The sequence below is a fragment of the Calidris pugnax genome, unplaced genomic scaffold (genome assembly GCF_001431845.1).
Source record: "Calidris pugnax isolate Ruff unplaced genomic scaffold, ASM143184v1 scaffold13, whole genome shotgun sequence".
NCBI classification, from domain to species: Eukaryota; Metazoa; Chordata; class Aves; order Charadriiformes; family Scolopacidae; genus Calidris; species Calidris pugnax.
This window is the reverse complement of record NW_015090810.1, coordinates 5157771-5175505: the sequence shown is the minus strand read 5'-3', so window position 1 is coordinate 5175505 and position 17735 is coordinate 5157771. Positions and strand designations below refer to the sequence as shown.

Here is a 17735-nt window from a genome sequence, read left to right as displayed (position 1 = left end):
CGCTGGGGTCCGCCGCTGAGCGCCGCCATGGTGAGCAACCCCGGCGGGGGGGACGGGGACGGGGGTGACCTCTAACTGCCACGGCCGCCCTGGCTCCTCCCACTGCGCCCCCCTGTCGCGACCGGCCGGGGAGCGGGACGGCGCGCCGCTGCCTGAGGCAGGGGCTGGGCGGGCGCTTCAGTCCGGTGTGTGCCGGGGGGGCGGCAACGGCAGCGGGAAGACGTTGCGGGCATCCCCGGCAGGGCTTGCGCCTCCGTTTCTCGCTTCCGCCGGGGAGGCTGCGGGGCCTGCTCCCCGCCCGGCCTCTGCCCGGGGGCAGGCGGGTGTTCCAGCCCCGGTTTGATCGGGTGCGCGGCCCCGGGGGTGAGGTGTGCGTCGGGAGCCGCCTGAGGGGAGGTGAGGGGTGGCCGGGAGAGGTGCGGGTGCAGGGGCTGCTGTGACCGCTTCCTCCGCAGGAATGTCAGGGCCTTTCTTAGGGCTGTGGGGGTTTGAGGAACCCACGGCCATTTGCTGCCCTTCAGACAGTTATTCTCTCACCTGCTGACCCCTCCCCACCCGCGAAGGGAAATCGGGAAAAACAAGGAAATCTGAGAGTTGAAATGTAAACAGATTTAATAGAATAAGATTAATTGATGTAATATTAAAGAACCGGTATTGGTCCCGATACCGATATAAGATATACCAGGATTTTACTCACCTAATTCTATCAGGGGGAAGCTGTGCTCTCCCAGCAGGGACAGCAGATGTGGGACACTGCCAGCGCTATGGCTTCGGGAGGAAGGGCTCAGGGGTCCGGCACCGGGGCAAGGAGTTCTCAGGATCACAGCCATCATAGAAGAGAGAAGCTCCTCAGCAAACTTCTAATTTATACTGAATTGACATTCATGCTATAAAATAATCCTCTTGGCCAGCTTAAGTCAAGTGCCCGGGTCTTGCTCCACCTCACCTGACAAGGTTCGAAAACACTGAGACCTTGAAACCCACATACCATCGCTGGCTATAAAGTAAATATTTTCACAAATTCAGACACTGGAGTCTTCTGAAAATGCATTTTACTTACCATTAGAAGAGACCTTAGTGAAAGGAAAAATTACTGAAAGAGAAATTAATCCTGTGTCGCTCAAGCAGTACAGGTACGCATAAGAAAAAGCTATACCCTCACAGAAATGGGGGTGTCTGGAAAGTCTCCAGGGCTGCCTGAAAATTAGGGAGCTTTCAGCTGAGAACTGTCTGTGACCTCTGACAGGCAACCCCGGTGATTGTTCAGGTGTAGTCAGTGGACTGTCAGTCTGAAACGTGAGTGGGGTTTGTTTATTGCATGTAGCTCAAGGTAGAAATGAAAATGCTGTTCAAGTAAGGAACTCTGAATCTTGGTATTAGCAGATAGGGCATTGCATGGAAATCTTAGTCTCTGCTACATCTCTGTGAGTTCACTCCTTAAAACAACCAGATAACTTGAGTGTGTTGGAAGAATTCCAGCAGAAAGTGGGATGTTTAGGATTTGACTTTATTACTTAGTTTACTAAAATAGTTGATAAATATAACTGGAACATTAGTTCGTAGTCAGTGATATTGATCATGGTATAGGAAATAGCATTGATAAACAAGCTTCCAAATGAGTGAATACACGGTGTGGTAAATGAAATGTACCTATATATGAAAACCTGTGTCAGAGCAGACTTTGTAACTCATAAACCATTGGCCTGCCAGATGGTTCCCTTTCTTATTTTACTGTTTGGCATCATCAAAGAAAACATTATAGCTCATGGTCTTAATTTACTTGCTGAAGACCCGTTATTTATGAAAGGCTGCAGTCGTACATGAAATATATTTGTTTTCTTCTTTGCTGGTCAGAAATATGACCTGTCCTGTAAACAGACATTATTAATTGCTTGGGTTTAAATGACAGCAGAAGTTTAGCAAAATGTCCCTCAATGGATTTGGGACTCAAGCAGCCCTTGAATTCTTACAGAAAAACTTTGTATGCTTTTATTTCCAAGAGGACCACCAAAAATGTAGCAACAGATATTTAATTTAAAAACAAAACACCAACACCCCTCCCACCCCTCTCCCCCAAACCACTACTTTTTGATGTTTGCAGAGATTTTTCAGCAGCAGGAGTTGTGTTTTGGAACACCTCATGTAGACACAACCAAATGTGTATGTTGTTCTACAGTATGAGTATTGTGTTGCCTTAACTTAGAGCTAAATTGCACAAGACGTTTTAACTGGAATTGTGGTTATAATGTTCTTTCCTTCTTTGGCTGTATGTCGTAAAATATTTGGGTTTGGTTTCTAAAGAGAAAGTAAATTTCAGAACTTGTGACTCAATATTATAAAGGAGAAATGACACTTAAAAATGGAAACATTAATCTGCTAAAGGAGAGTAGTTGAGCACAATTTTCATTTTCTGCTGGTCTTTAAAGACTGGTTTTGACATGCTAAAAATGGTGATTTTTTTGAGTTGAAATACTTATGTCTAAAAGTTGCTGCGTACTTAAATCAAAACGTAATTTTCCACGGGAAACATTATTGCAGCAGTTCTGCCATTTGAATATCTCCAATGTGTTATGGTGCAATCGGTTCCAGCTGATTAGTTCCATGCAACAAGGCAAAGGTACAGTTATGTTTGCCTAACTGTGTCAGCTTTGGACTATGGGTTCTTGGGATTTGGAGGGGGCAGAGCACACCTTATCAGGCCTCTTAAAAAGAAATAAAATATATATATATTTGTTTTGCAAAGGTAAGGAATAATAGTTCTGAGCTGAGACTTGCTGTAGCTATGACAGAAGGTAATTGAGCACAGTTTGCCTTGGCTTGTGGTAGAGTTGCTGGGTCTCCTTTTGGCTTCTCCAATTTTTTTTAATAGGAGGATTAATTTGTTAGAAGGTACTTGAACGAGGAGGTACTCATGCTATTTATCTTTGTTTCACCATTGTTGACATTGGAACTATGTATGTTTGAGGAATTGATCTTGCAACTGCTAGCTTTTTTGTCTAAAAGGTTACATGCAGTGTAACTTTTTTATACTGTTTGAGCGTGGATACTTCTGGTGATTGAACCACTAACAGGATCAAGAGCTGGACTTGGAACCAAATTGGTTCTGCTTATCCAGCTCTAGGAAAAGCTTGACTTTACTTACAAAGGGTGTCCTGATAGCAAAAGCAGGGGTTTCAGAGACCATGCGTCAATGATGTCTACTGTTGGAATATTAGTATGTGCACATGTACAGTAATGCCCACAAGTATCCCCATTAAAGATTTTTGGTAGTAAGATACTTCTTTGAACTGTTTCCGGTAATACACTTTTTGGGATGAAAAAAACAAATTACACAAAGGCTTCAGAGTCTAGATGGACCATGGTGGCACAGCGATGTTTCTTCCTGGATCCTCTGCTTTTCTTAATAGTTTCTAACATGTGCTTTTCTTGTTTCACTGCACTGCCACACTGACTTGATGCTCTGATAGAGCTATCCCAAGGACTCATCCCTGAGAGCTAGGTCAAAGACCAGCATTGTATATAGCCTATGTTTGGAGCTGGGATTGTTGTACTCCATCTATGATTAAGAATTAAAAAAGACTTCTTCCCCTTCCTGAAGACTCTGCAAGAAGGTAATCTTCTTGTCTGGGGAAGGATGAACACCTTTCTGTGAAGAAAATTGGGACTTTGCTGACCAAGGCATGGGGAGAGGAAGAATAAACTGCTCTTGCTTCCTGTCCAGTCCTGTAGTCTTTGAAGAGCTGCATGAGGATGTGATCACATCATCACAGATGAATGGGTTGTTTCACAAAAAGTGAAAAATTACTTTTTAGTTGGTGTATGTCAGCTAAAATTAATTTACCTCTGGCTGTGTTAGATAATAATGCATGCTAGGTATATACGTGATACAGAAATACTGCCTTACATAAATAGTGCACAAAATATACCTTTGTTTTGTTTTTTCCCCCTTGCACATTTTTTCTTAAATGTATTGCTTTCAAAATGTTTGTGCTGTTTACCAGTGTTTGAAATACATTTTTTTATTTTTCCATAGTCCACTCAAGAGGCTTTTAGGATAGAATATGATACCTTTGGTGAACTGAAGGTCCCAAGTGACAAATACTATGGTGCCCAGACCGTAAGATCTACAATGAACTTCAAGATTGGAGGTGTTTCAGAAAGAATGCCAGTAAGTAATTTAAAGCTGTGTTCATTTCTTCCCTTTAAGTATATTTTGGGTGTGTGAGTGAATACCTTCTCCTGAGACTTTTTCTGGGAATATGAGCAACTTTGAATTTTAATTAAAGTTAGAAGTTCCATGGCAAGATACCATTCTGTACTAGAGGTATTTTTTGTTCCATTTAAATAAATTGAATGTTGCTTTTGAATAATTATTTTACTGTGTTGCTGATTTTTTTAATAACCAGGATGAATAGGAAACTTTCATTTTTCTGAAGACAAAAGACAGAATAGAATAGTTTCTTTGCTGTAGCGTTATGTAGCTTGTTACAGAAGATGTTTAGGATAGCATGAGTTGATAATGAAGTTAATTTTTTCACGTGAAGCTCTGCATAGAGCATTACTGTGCACACACTTTGTCATGCACTGGCTTTCCATGTACTGAAATATGTCAGTTTGCCCTCAAAATATCTGTTTCAGAAATAGATCGAGTTCTCATTTTCTGTTCATATTAATGCATGTAATCTGTTCCAATACACAAAGCATACCTGGATTAACAAAGAAAGGATGATCTGTGTTCTCCTTTCTGGACTGCTTGGATAAATGTTACTGTTAATGGGAGCACAGGTGATGTGACTTGACTGCTGTTTGGTTTGGTTGATGGACTACTGCTGGATTTATGTTCAGAAGGAGTTTGGTTTAGAACTAGACCTGCACTATAGGTTCCTAAAATGTCCTTTGGGGGAAAAAAATTATATAATATTTGAACTTACTCTTGTCTCTCAGGTTCAAGTTATAAGGGCTTTTGGCATATTGAAGAGAGCAGCTGCTGAAGTAAATCAAGATTACGGTCTCGACCCAAAGATTGCCAGTGCTATTGTAAAGGCAGCAAATGAGGTAGGAACAAACTGTTCAAAATACTAGAACTGTCACTGTATTTTTTTTAAGCTTTTCAGAGGAAGTTTGGAGGCTGAGGGGAGACCTCTTGCGTTTTGCAAATTGTTAGAAGAAAGCATATATTGTTAGTAAATTTTGGTTTTCAGGTTGAGAAATCATTTACTTAATATTATCTTTTAGTATTTTATTTCTTACATTTATAGAAATTACAGAATGCTCAAATACATTTTGATATTAAATTATAAAACTGATAGAATTTTTCATCTCTATTAAGACTACTTATTTCTTGAATAGTCTTGACTCTTACCAGATGAACAGTGTACCTAGGAGCAGAATGGAATCTTTATTCATTCTGTTAACGTGTAGCTGCCAACCAAAGCTTTTTCGATTTGGATGTCTCCAAAATTGCATCTTGGTAACGTGAAGACCATCTGCAATCTGAAAAGTTTCTCTGTTACTAGTGTATTTCCTCTTTAGACTTAATCTTACTAGTATATCTGTGCTTTTGAAGTATCACTTCTATAGCTAAAGAGGATATAATGTGACACACAAAGGCATCTCCTCTTTCTCAGGATAAATGCCACCCAAGTGCACAGAGCTGTGAATTACCATTATTTGAGGTATGGTAGTACCAGGTGTGTTGCTTTCTGTAGTAAATCAACAGATACATCTAGAATCATTGTTTTACAGAGCTTTCTTTTTCCAACTGGCTGCAGAATATTTCAACATTTGCAGAAGGCCTTATCCTCTTTCTACCAACTGCAGCAGCATAAGTTGTTTATCTGGACTTCAGCAAAGCCTTTGATACAGTCTCCCACAGTATCCTCCTGGAGAAACTGTCTGCCCATGGCTTGGATGGGAATACCCTCTGCTGGGTTAAAAACTGGCTGGAGGGATGGACCCAGAGAGTGGTGGTGAATGGAGCTAAATCCAGCTGGCGTCCAGTCACGAGTGGTGTCCCACAGGGCTCAGTACTGGGGCCACTTCTCTTTAACATCTTTATCAATGATCTGGACGAGGGGATCGAGTGCACCCTCAGTAAGTTCGCAGACGACACCAAGCTGGGTGGCAGTGTTGATCTGCTGGAGGGTAGAGAGGCTCTGCAGAGGGATCTGGACAGGCTGGATGGATGGGCTGAGACCAACGGGATGAGGTTCAACAAGGCCAAGTGCCGGGTCCTGCACTTGGGTCACAACAACCCCAAGCAGCGCTACAGGCTGGGGGCAGAGTGGCTGGAGAGCTGCCTGGCAGAAAAGGACCTGGGGGTGTTGGTCGACTGTCGGCTGAACATGAGCCAGCAGTGTGCCCAGGTGGCCAAGAAGGCCAACAGCATCCTGGCCTGTATCAAGAACAGTGTGGCAAGTAGAGCCCGAGAGGTGATCGTCCCCCTGTACTCGGCACTGGTGAGGCCCCACCTCGAGTACTGTGTCCAATTTTGGGCCCCCTACCACAAGAGGGACATTGAGGTGCTGGAGCGGGTACAGAGAAGGGCAACGAAGCTGGTGAGGGGTCTGGAGCACAAGTCTTACGAGGAGAGGCTGAGGGAACTGGGGTTGTTCAGTCTGGGGAAGAGGAGACTGAGGGGAGACCTTATCGCTCTGTACAAGTACCTGAAAGGAGGCTGTAGAGAGACGGGGGTCGGTCTCTTCTCCCAAGTTACAGATGACAGGACAAGGGGTAACGGCTTCAAGTTGCGCCAGGGGAAGTTCAGGTTGGATATTAGGAAACATTTCTTTACTGAAAGGGTTATCCAGCATTGGAATGGGCTGCCCAGGGAGGTGGTGGAGTCACCATCCCTGGAGGTATTTAAGAAACGTGTAGACATGGTTCTTCAGGGCATGCTCTAGTGCCCAAGATTACTGGTTTGTGGTGGGGTGTTGTGTGGGTGGGAGGTGGTGGGAGCTGGTGTGTGTGGGTTTTTTTGTTTTGGTTTGGTTTGGTTTGGTTTTTTTTGGTGGTTGGACTCAATGATCTCTGAGGTCCCTTCCAACCACTACAATTCTGTGATTCTGTGATTCTGTGAAGTCCCAAGAGCTCTGGAGAACTCCACATCATGTTCAGTCTCTTCTTGCGGTTTCTAGAGTTCTCTTAGTTAAAGGTGAATGAGAAGTTTTGGTGACTAAATGCTATTTAGTTTAGATTCATGGGTTCTGAAAGTTTTTCTGGGCTTTTTTGTTTTTAAAAACACCCCTGCAGAGCTGTCCTGTCCTTTACCTCCAAAATAATTTTCTAATATAACTGAAAAAGAAAGAGATACGGCAAAGAATGAAGTTACTCTTGAGGTGGGAACTTTGCCCCAGTATAAAATGGGAAATACGTAAGATTGTTTCCTGAAGAGCATGATGCCTGGAGGACAGATGTATTCTGATAATCTGGAGATAGTTATGTAGCCTCAGAGTTGTGACAGCAGATCCTTTGCTTTGCATTTTCAACTTTTTTGAGGCTAACAGGTATGAGCACAAATTTCAATAGTATCAAAAACACATTTAGAAAAATCTAAATGCATATAAGGTTCAGCAGGCTCCAAAAAATCTAGATCAAACAGGAGAGTATTCATACCTGTTGTTCTGTTATGAATTGAGATGGTAGTTGTCATAGCCTGCTTACAGAAGATGTAAATTGATATATCTATTTTTGGCTGATCAGGACCTTGTTCCTGTAGGTAATCAGCAAGTCAATACATATGAGTCTTTTTAAGTCCATGTGATTCTTTTATTTATATGTGTAACATATTCACTTGAGGTACAGTAAAGACAGTCACAAGTCCTTTGTAGGCACTTTTTAATATAAATTTAAAACCATGTAGGTCAGTGCAGTATTAGGGAAAGCATGCCTTACAGGAAGAAGGTGTTTGCTACCAGCAACCATCTGTCACCTTGTTTTCTTGATGCAAACTCTAATGTCTGCAGGTGTAGGAGGTCTGGAACTTCCTTGTATGAAATTTATTTCTGGAGAACTTTCAGTCCCATTATACATCTATCATATACTGCATGTGCATGACGGTTGGCCTTTGGCAAAAAAAGCCCACCAACTCCTCTGGGGGACTGTTTCCCATAAGGAATGGACTTCTGAATGCTTCTAATTCAAATTGTTGTATAGTTCTGCTCAGCGTCCATGGTGAAACTGTGCAACTTGATTTCCTAGGAGAAAGCAGCGCACCCATACTGATGTGGAGTTAGTAAACAGAGAAGTGCTGATGTTTCTGACACCCAAATGGTGATCATGACCCAAGGAGAGACACAGCACTGAATGACCACCATGAAGCACCTTATGTGCTTTGATTGAGAAACTATTTAAGATACTTTCCTTCCCTGGGAGATCTTACTAAGCTGAGCAAATAAATGTGGAAAGGAGAACCAACACGTACGACCTCTAATCCTGCCCAGGAAGATTAGAATATAGAAATACAGAATCATAGAATTTAGAATCCAAATTGCTTTAAATTGATGTTTTTGGACTTACAAAATCATCTACATAGTTTCTGAAATGGAAGATATAACCTAAAAGACCTTCTAAAAATCTTTTCTTTCTATAACTGTAGAACATGAAATAAAATTATATGTTTCTCTGTGTTTCAAAATGCAGCACCTTCAAAAAGTGTAGCAGAAGTATTTTTTCCCTTTTAGTATCTGGGGATACTAATATATTTAATATTTAATATAATTTAATATATTTAACACTCTTAATTATTCTGGTATAAATTCACAATTGTTAAATGTAGATTTACAAATCTTACTCAAACATTATTTGAATTAGAGCTATAAAATTCTCAGGTTTATGCTTTCTAATTTTTTTTTTTTTGTTCCAGTAGAAAAACTTTTCTCTCTCTTTTTCCATTATAGGTAGCTGAAGGAAAACTAAATGATCACTTTCCATTGGTGGTGTGGCAGACTGGGTCTGGAACTCAAACCAATATGAATGTCAATGAAGTCATCAGCAATAGAGCTATTGAGATAATGGGGGGCCAGCTCGGGAGCAAAAAACCAGTACATCCAAATGATCATGTTAACAAAAGCCAGGTTGTTATACTTGTATTATACTTCTTTTAATGTCAAAAGTATTTTTTTAGATTGTGAATTCACTTATAGCCACTGTTTTGATTTAAAAAAAAAAGGTGAATTTTGTGTATAGCTGTGGCAACAATTTTCGAGGTTTTTCCATTTAAGTGAACTTTAAAATGTTGGTCAGTGACAGTATGAGCTTCTTAGATTAAAAATTTTGAACTCGTTAGTGACAGATGAATTCACACGTGATGTAGTGGGCAGAGATGGCCTGGTGACAACTACTGCTACTTACACAGTCTTAAAGAAGTCAAATATAGATCCAATTTCTAAAGGTTGGATAGTTAGAACTGTTATCTCCGTAATGCATTACATAAAGCATGTAGAAAGAATGGCTAAAGTCCTATAATGGATAATTTTTTCCCTGAGGATCATGTTAGACCTTTTTATTATATTTCACTCTTAATATTTCCTTCATATTAGCTGTATTTTAAGCCACTGACTTGGTTGAGTCCCTTCCTGATCTTTTGTGCTTATTCAGTGTCCTGGAAACTACAGATCTAACATCAAAGCAACACATAGTTTTTTTTTTTTTTAAGTTACCTACAATTCCTTTAAAATAATCCATTCATTTGTTACTCATCTCTCATATATAATAATATCTCTCTACTATAATAATCTACTATCTATCTACTAATAATCTACTACTATCTACTAATCTCTCTACTATAATAATTCTTTTTTTTTTTTCCCAATGTTGTTGTGTACAATCTACCCAAGTTAACTTTTTATGAGTATAGTTATAAAAAGTTGATTTTATCAATAAGGTACTGGACCGGAATTTGGAAGATTTGATTATACCTGCAGATTGAGCTGTGGAACTTTCCCAAGTTGCTTACTCTTAGTTTAGTTTCTTCTTGTTTATAAAGTAAAGTAAAAATAATGAAGCCATACATGTACATCTTACAGCAAGAATGGTAAGAAAAGCTTGTAAATAAATTTCTTGAACTTCCTTCACAGAGTTCAAATGACACTTTCCCAACGGCAATGCATATTGCTGCTGCCCAGGAAGTTAATGAGGTGTTGTTACCTGGACTAAAGAAGCTACAGAATGCACTTGAAGCGAAATCCAAAGAGTTTTCTGAAATCATAAAAATAGGGCGCACTCATACACAAGATGCTGTTCCACTTACGCTTGGACAGGTAAAATCAAAAAATTATGCATTTGTTTGGAAAATTCTTGTGCATACGTTGAAGGAAACTGCGACAAACCTGAGGATGCCTAAATTATGTTGATAGTTTAAGAGAATTTATAGGAAACTGTCTGAATCTGAGTCAGAGTATTCTCATCTGTATTGGAGTTTGCTGGATGCAGTACTCTAATAACTGCATGATAAATTTTCTTAATTTTTTTCCATGTGAGTTTTACTTCTAACAGTATTCAGATATAAATAATTTTTAAAAGACATTCCATTACCAAATAATACAACGTGATATTTCTGTTACACTGACATTGGAAGGAAGAAGGTAGTTATCCTGTAATCTGTAAGCTTATATAAATGAGGTTTTGCAAACACACCAAACTACTAAGTATTTTGAATGAAAGTCTTTTCTGTATGTTCGAAAATATATATATACGATAGCAAGTCTTTGTCATCATATTGTCAAGAATGGCTTGTATTACATTAATTTGTTAATGGTTTATCTTAAACTGAATTGATAAAATTGTAAAATTTGTGGATTTTTTCCAAGAATGCACAGGTGGGGCTTTTACTAACTAAAATTAAGCACACAAAGCCCAAGATTTATTTCTCTAATTGTACCTTGAGAACATTAGTTTAATCTGAGAGATGGTTTACCTTGGTTTCGGATCCTGCTAAGTACACAACTGAGACAAAAGGCAAGAGAAAGATGTATTGTGTATCCATTTTTATATATGTAGGTTGTTTTTATGTGTAATTGTTTGTAGTGTGAGAGCATATGTAATGAAAAATCTTCACATCTTAATGAAAAGATGTGAAGACTTAGCATTTGGGTAAAGTTCAGTCCCTTCAGGCTTTTAAACAAGCAAGTCAAATCATGTTAAAAATCTAAATAATCCTAGATGCTTATTCTTAGTGGTTTTCTTTGTTCCTTAATTTTGTCCTTCTTTCTTTCAAAGGAATTTAGTGGCTATGTGCAACAGATTAAATACGGCGTGGCGAGGATTGAATCTACCATGCCAAGAGTGTATCAGCTGGCAGCTGGCGGGACTGCAGTCGGTACAGGATTAAACACAAGAATTGGCTTTGCTGAAAAAGTTGCTGCTAAAGTGGCCGAACTGACGGGTGAGGAATGATATTTCGGAGTTACCAGTAAATCTGTATATGTAACCTGCTGTCGGATTCAAACAAAATCTTTCAGTTTCCATACTTCTCATAAACTCAGATTGTGTTTATATTTTAACCTGAAACTTTCTGTTAATGCCGTATGTTAGATACCTTATATTTAGGATTTTTCATGCAATGTATTTTTATAATTATACTCAGTGCATTGGAAGTGACTGAAATTAACATGTTTTTCTGAGCAAAGCTTTATGGAGAGGGATACAATTTCAGGCTTCTATTATTAGCCCAGCTATACTGCTTCCGTCTTGATCTTTGCTCCTCTAGCTCTCTTAATCTACAGTGACTTGGCACAAAAGAAGGGGAAGAAACCCTCCCAAAGCCACTACTTTTTTTTTTCATGTGAAAGAGCAAAATTCCACTGTCTGATTTTTTTTTTGATGCTTTTTAGATCTTAAAACTTAATTTACAGAGCCATTGAGTTTTTTGATCTGTAAAACGGATCTTCTGTGTCACAGTATGAGTTTTTTAAATGCCCTCAAAAATGCATATATCTGTCATTTAAATTTGCTGCAAAATCTGAAACTGCTTATCAATAGTATTTTTGTTTTAATGGATCTATTATATGCTGTCTTGTAGAAGGTCAAGGCTGTTTTGTATCCTGAGAGGGAAGAATTAAGTTGTCATAAGCGATAGCTGCTGAGAAGTGGTACAGGCCTTGTTTTGGTGCTTGAAGAAGCAGTTGATGTTAGGACGCTCTCATGTCTTAGAGCTTGTTAGCTGTACTATAGAGGCAGGTTATAGGAGTTTGAAATAAAGAAGACAGACTACTGAAGTTCCACATGTTCTTACAGGAGAAGTTTAACGGCAAGGGCAAAAGGGAAAGTTTGGAATGGTCTCTGCAAACAAGAAGGCAGCTATGCAGCGCAGAAGCCCATGCAGATACGGTGGGATCTGGTGTTCGGCAGTAGCTACAGAACACTAGAAATTACGTGGGTTGTGCTGCTCTTGTTTGAACTGGTAATGTAGGCTCAGACCAGCAGTTTTGTGGGGCAGAAGTCCAGCTCACAGTCAGTACTTATTGATATCTATTACTATTAATAAAATTCTGCTGAGACTATTCTTCCAGGGCAAAGCCCTAAAGAAATATTTTTCATTATGGAACGTAGCCTTAAATTTCAGGCATTTAATTAATCTAAATACAGCTGTTGCTTCCATTGCTGCTGTGCTCTTACTGTTGGCAGCAGTTTCAGGCATCATCCTGAGTCTGAATCAGCTTTCACATGTCCTGTCTGGTTTGCTGTTCCCTCCCATTGCTGATACTTGGATGGGTCTTTTTTTCTTTAAGTAGCTAATTCCATTATGAATACTTTTTATTTATCCGAATGTCTGCACTGTGCTGCAAAACTCTATTTTCATAAATGGGAGAAAACGTCCCAGCAACTGACAATCTAAAGAATCTAACTTGATTTTAATGGAAGAAATACGTGTTCGGGCTAACTTGTAAGAGATTCTTGAAATTCACAAAGTACTGTGGTGCAAAGCAATGCTTAGTAGGCAACAACAGTATGAAAGCTTGAAATTTGGACTTTGGTTGTGGGTAGATAGGAAAATTGCATATTCTTCTGTATTTCAGTGGCTTTTATTGTGTCTTTTGTATTGAATTTAGTCTGTTTAAGATATACATTTGTGAGGAAAGGTCTAGAGAAGAGATAATCTTAGTGTTACTAGTTTTTTTTAATTATTATTTGTAAAGCTGATCATGTGTTTAATAATCTGATCTGCAAGGAAGGGCCTCACTGGTTTATTATTTTCTGCCCCCCCTGTAGGTTTGCCTTTTGTCACTGCTCCGAATAAGTTTGAAGCTCTTGCGGCTCATGATGCTCTAGTTGAACTCAGTGGAGCTATGAACACAGTGGCATGTAGTCTGATGAAAATAGCTAATGATATTCGTTTTCTGGGTTCTGGACCACGTTCTGGACTAGGAGAACTCATCCTGCCTGAAAATGAACCAGGAAGCAGCATCATGCCAGGTACAGAGAAAACACACAGAGAAAAATTGCCTGGGTGGTTTTTTTTTGTTTTGGACCACTAACTGTTAACAGATATTTGCCAAACAAATGTCAGTTAGTTCATGATTCAACAACTCTGTCAGCTTTTATCTTCTGCCTTATTTTATCAAAATTTGTGTTCATAAAAATACTTGCTTGCACAGCTGTTTGTTGGGAAGCATTTGGTGGAAAGTTATTATCTATAAACATATACTATGACTTTATCAATACAAGCATACTTCTCAAAACCTTCAGGGAATCATGGAATTGTCAGAGTTGGAAGTGACCTCTAGAGACCATCTGGTCCAACTCCCCTGCTAAAGCAGGATTGCCTAGAGCTCATCACTCAGGACTGCATCCAGGCGGGTCTTGAAGATCTCCAGAGAAGGGGACTCCACGGCCTCCCTGGGCAGCCTGTTCCAGGGCTCTGTCGCCCTCACCGGAAAGAAGTTTTTTCTCATATTTAAATAGAACTTCCTATGTTCCAGCTTGTGCCTGTTGCCCCTCGTCCTGTCACTGGGGACCACTGAAAAGAGTCTGGCTTCATCCTCCTTTAACCCACCCTTTAGATACTTAAATGCATTAATAAGGTCTCCCCTCAGCCTTCTCTTCTCCAGGCTAAAGAGTCCCAGCTCTCTCAGCCTTTCCTTATAAGGGAGGTGCTCTAATCCCTTAATCATCTTTGTTGCCCTATGCTGGACTCTCTCCAGTAGTTCCATGTCCCTCTTGAACTGGAAAGCCCAGAACTGGACACAGTATTCCAGTTGTGGCCTCGCCAGTGTGGAGTAGAGGGGGAGAATGACCTCCCTCAACCCCTATTCTCGTCACACTCTTCCCTATGCAGCCCAGGATTCTCTTGGTCCTCTATTCACCTTCTTTTAGAATTGCAAGATCTCTATAGTGTAAAGACTTTTCTGAAGAAAGCTTTAAATGATCTAATCTATGAATTGTAGCAATATCACGATGTAAATGGACTTCTGTCTTTACTTCCTGACATGATTAGCATTATGTACTCACATATTCTCTCCTGCAATGATCTCAGTGTCTGGGAGGGTAAGAAAGAAAGGAATAATATTAGTAGCAGTTCCTTGCCTCTCTCCTAAAAAAAGTATGTGTATGTGAGTATTGTACATCCAAAACTGTTCTAAGTGTGTTCTTCCAGCATGATAAATTATGAAAAAACAGGTCGTGAGCATGTCTGGCTTTCAAAAAAAGCAGATAATGAGTTTTATTACTAGGATTATTTCTAGAAATAAAAGCAACCATAAAACTTTCTTGCTAGGAGGCCAATAATTTGTTTGGTTGGGTTTTTTTCTCCTGGTAAAGTAAACAAAGTGTATTAATTTTATTACAAAGTAATTCTAACAAATTAGTAATACTCTTCTTAAATTGACTGAAACTTGGTAATGATTTCCCAGAAATGTCTACTTCCGTGAATAAAGACAGGTTATAATCTCTTGACTATTAAGAACTGTGGTAATTAACAGCTGCTTAGTTCATGCACGTTTTATCCAGCTCTCAAAGCCTTGGTAGATTGCAAAAGCAGCAATAGCCACTTAAAAAATCTGAGCTGAATTACTGGAATAGTACAGTGAATTTAACATTATTTATGAAAATTATTTCTTTTCTGTGGTATACAGATACAGATAAGTAAGACATGTTACCTCCTACAAAATCTGCTGAATGGGATTTGGTGAATAAGGGAACTACTAATTTTTTACATTTCTATTTTTTTATTTTGGTAACCTTGTTCTCTCCCTTCTTCAACCAGGAAAAGTGAACCCAACCCAGTGTGAAGCTGTGACCATGGTGGCAGCCCAAGTTATGGGAAACCACGTTGCTGTCACTGTAGGAGGTAGCAATGGACACTTTGAACTGAACGTATTTAAGCCCATGATGGTAAGTTCATGAAGTTTTAAATACCTAGGACTTCTAAAATCATTGTTTGTACAATCAGGTAACTCAGGGTAAAAAACCTCAGTGAGTATTTGGCCAATACAAGCACCAGAGAGGCCGATAAAAGTGTGAGAAGGAATTTTATTCTTTTGTGTGGTAAGTCTCCGTTATTTTGACAGGGAACTGGCAATTTTTGCAGATAAGCTTTTATGTTAAAAATATAAGCTTATTGTCAGTCTAAGGAAGGAGGGAGAGAGGAACACAGAGACAAAATTTTGTCCAAAGCTGAAAAGAATTTGTTATTTTAGCTGAAAATGAGGATTTTTTTTCTTTAGCAACTGTCTGTTACTAATTTCTGTTACTGCTGAATACTAAAGGATTACATGCTGTTGGCGAGTTATGTGAAACTGTAAATTATTAGTACTAGACTTCAGTATCTAAAATAACGTCTGCCTTCTACAGTGTGAGCAGAGTACACCAAGATACACACTGTGTGCAAGATGTTGAAGGAATAGTATAGATGTTAGTGTAGGGATGGTAGTTTAAAAAGAATGAAGGTGAGTTATGGAAAAGATCCAAATATTCAATAGAAATAACAAGAAAGTTTTTGAGGTTTTGTCATTTTGTTAAAAATAAGAGGCACAAAGGGAGCAGCATGTCATTTTTCTACACAGCCTATACTGACTGATACTGCTTTTTTGTTATGCTAGTAAGAAATCTTATAATAAAATCAGTATTTGTCTCTTCCTTGCTGTGTCTGTTTAGGTACTGTTTTTTTCCCCTCCATCTGAACAAACTTCTAAGTTTACAGCACCCATTTTTGACAAAAAGTCCTATTGAACAGCCAGGAGATGTACCCAGCAGAAGATAAATTTTAATAGAAACAGACACCTCTCAAAAAAAAAAAAAGTGGCATGTTATAGAATGTTAAAGTAGAGGACTAATGCCAGAGATTATTGTACTTTACATTTTTAGATGTCTTCTCTTGATTGGTACCTGAGAGGGGAAATGGCAATGAATTGCATGCCTTCATGTGGTTTTTACTCATTTATTTTTGAATGGTTACAAGAAGATGATGATACATACAGCGCTCTTCTTAATGCAAGAATTCTTCTGCTATTGAATGCTTCTTGCAAATTCTTTTAAACACGAGTGGCTGCGCTTACCCTGCAAAGGCAGGAGGGTGCACTGCTCACTGTGCTCCTTTCCTACAAACAGCCCATTAAAAAGGTGGATATTGAAAAGAGGTGGATATTGAAAATACTGAAAGGAGGGTGTAGAGAGGAGGGGGTCGGTCTCCTCTCCCAAGTCACAGGCGACAGGACTAGAGGAAATGGCCTCAAGTTGTGCCAGGGAAGGTTCAGGTTGGATATTTGGGAAAATTTTTACACTGAAAGGGTTATCAAGCGTTGGAATGGGCTGCCCAGGGAAGTGGTTGAGGCACCATCCCTGGAGATGTTCAAAAGGTGGGTTGACATGGTGCTGGTTTGGTGATTTAGTGATGTTTTTTTTGTCAGAGTTGGGTTGATGGTTGGACTAGATGATCTTGAAGGTCCCTTCCAACCTAAATGATTCTATGATTCTATATTGGGCCGTGCAGCCATCCATGTCTGAAGATAACAGTTGTTACTTCTTTCTTTCTTGTCAGATTAAAAACGTTTTAAACTCTGCAAGACTCCTTGGAGATGTTTGTGTTTCTTTCACTGACAACTGTGTGGTGGGAATCCAGGCCAATACAGACAGGATCAACAAACTGATGAGTGAATCCCTGATGTTGGTAACTGCACTTAACCCCCATATCGGTAAGTTTAAAGCTCAGGAGGATCTCAAAACATTATACTGAAATATTTTGCACACATTATTTGTATTGCCATAACGTTTAGGAGACCAAGTCATGACTCAGGACAAAATGTAATTTATATTAACATCACCAACTAGTATTACTGGTGAAAAATACGTGTCCTCCCTGCAGAGGCCACACCAGTGCGTTATAAATAAAGATAGTTCTGATGAGAATCAAAAGGAAAAAAAGGAGTTTGGGAGCACTGATCACAGGTGCAGCTCGGCTGGTTGCTCACCGCTGCCTGCAGATGCCTAGCTTGCTCCTTCTGCTTTGTTGCAGGCTACGACAAAGCCGCCAAGATTGCCAAAACGGCGCACAAGGAGGGGACGACGCTGAAGGAGGCGGCCATAAAGCTGGGCATCCTGACGTCGGACCAGTTTGATCAGTGGGTGAAGCCTAAGGACATGCTGGGTCCTCAGTAACTCCTCTACAGGGAAAAAAAGAAAAAAAAAAAAGTGTTCTTAACATAAACCCCAAATAAATTAAATAAAACAAATAGGACATGGTTTCATTTCACATCTCACGCCCGAAGGCTCCCGGGGCCCTTTAAATCGGTTCTGGGCGC

The 17735-nt window shown here is 39.7% G+C and overlaps 1 protein-coding gene across 1 annotated transcript; it reads left to right on the top strand.

The window, feature by feature from the left end:
• The first annotated feature begins 6 nt into the window (after positions 1–6).
• FH (fumarate hydratase) lies at positions 7–17666 on the top strand. Its single transcript, XM_014938761.1, has 10 exons — positions 7–30; positions 4034–4168; positions 4945–5055; positions 8898–9074; positions 10077–10259; positions 11218–11383; positions 13210–13413; positions 15203–15330; positions 16976–17129; positions 17450–17666. Exons 1-10 carry the CDS (start codon positions 28–30, stop codon positions 17590–17592), a joined length of 1404 nt encoding a protein of 467 aa, XP_014794247.1. The 5' UTR covers positions 7–27; the 3' UTR covers positions 17593–17666.
• The last annotated feature ends 69 nt before the right edge of the window (positions 17667–17735 follow it).

Bases quoted from the DNA above. Each gene is read 5' to 3' on its own strand.
- FH (XM_014938761.1), top strand. The intron at 9,075-10,076 runs GTTGTTATACTT...CTTCCTTCACAG, and splicing joins ATCATGTTAACAAAAGCCAG to AGTTCAAATGACACTTTCCC. The intron at 13,414-15,202 runs GTACAGAGAAAA...TTCTTCAACCAG, and splicing joins AGGAAGCAGCATCATGCCAG to GAAAAGTGAACCCAACCCAG.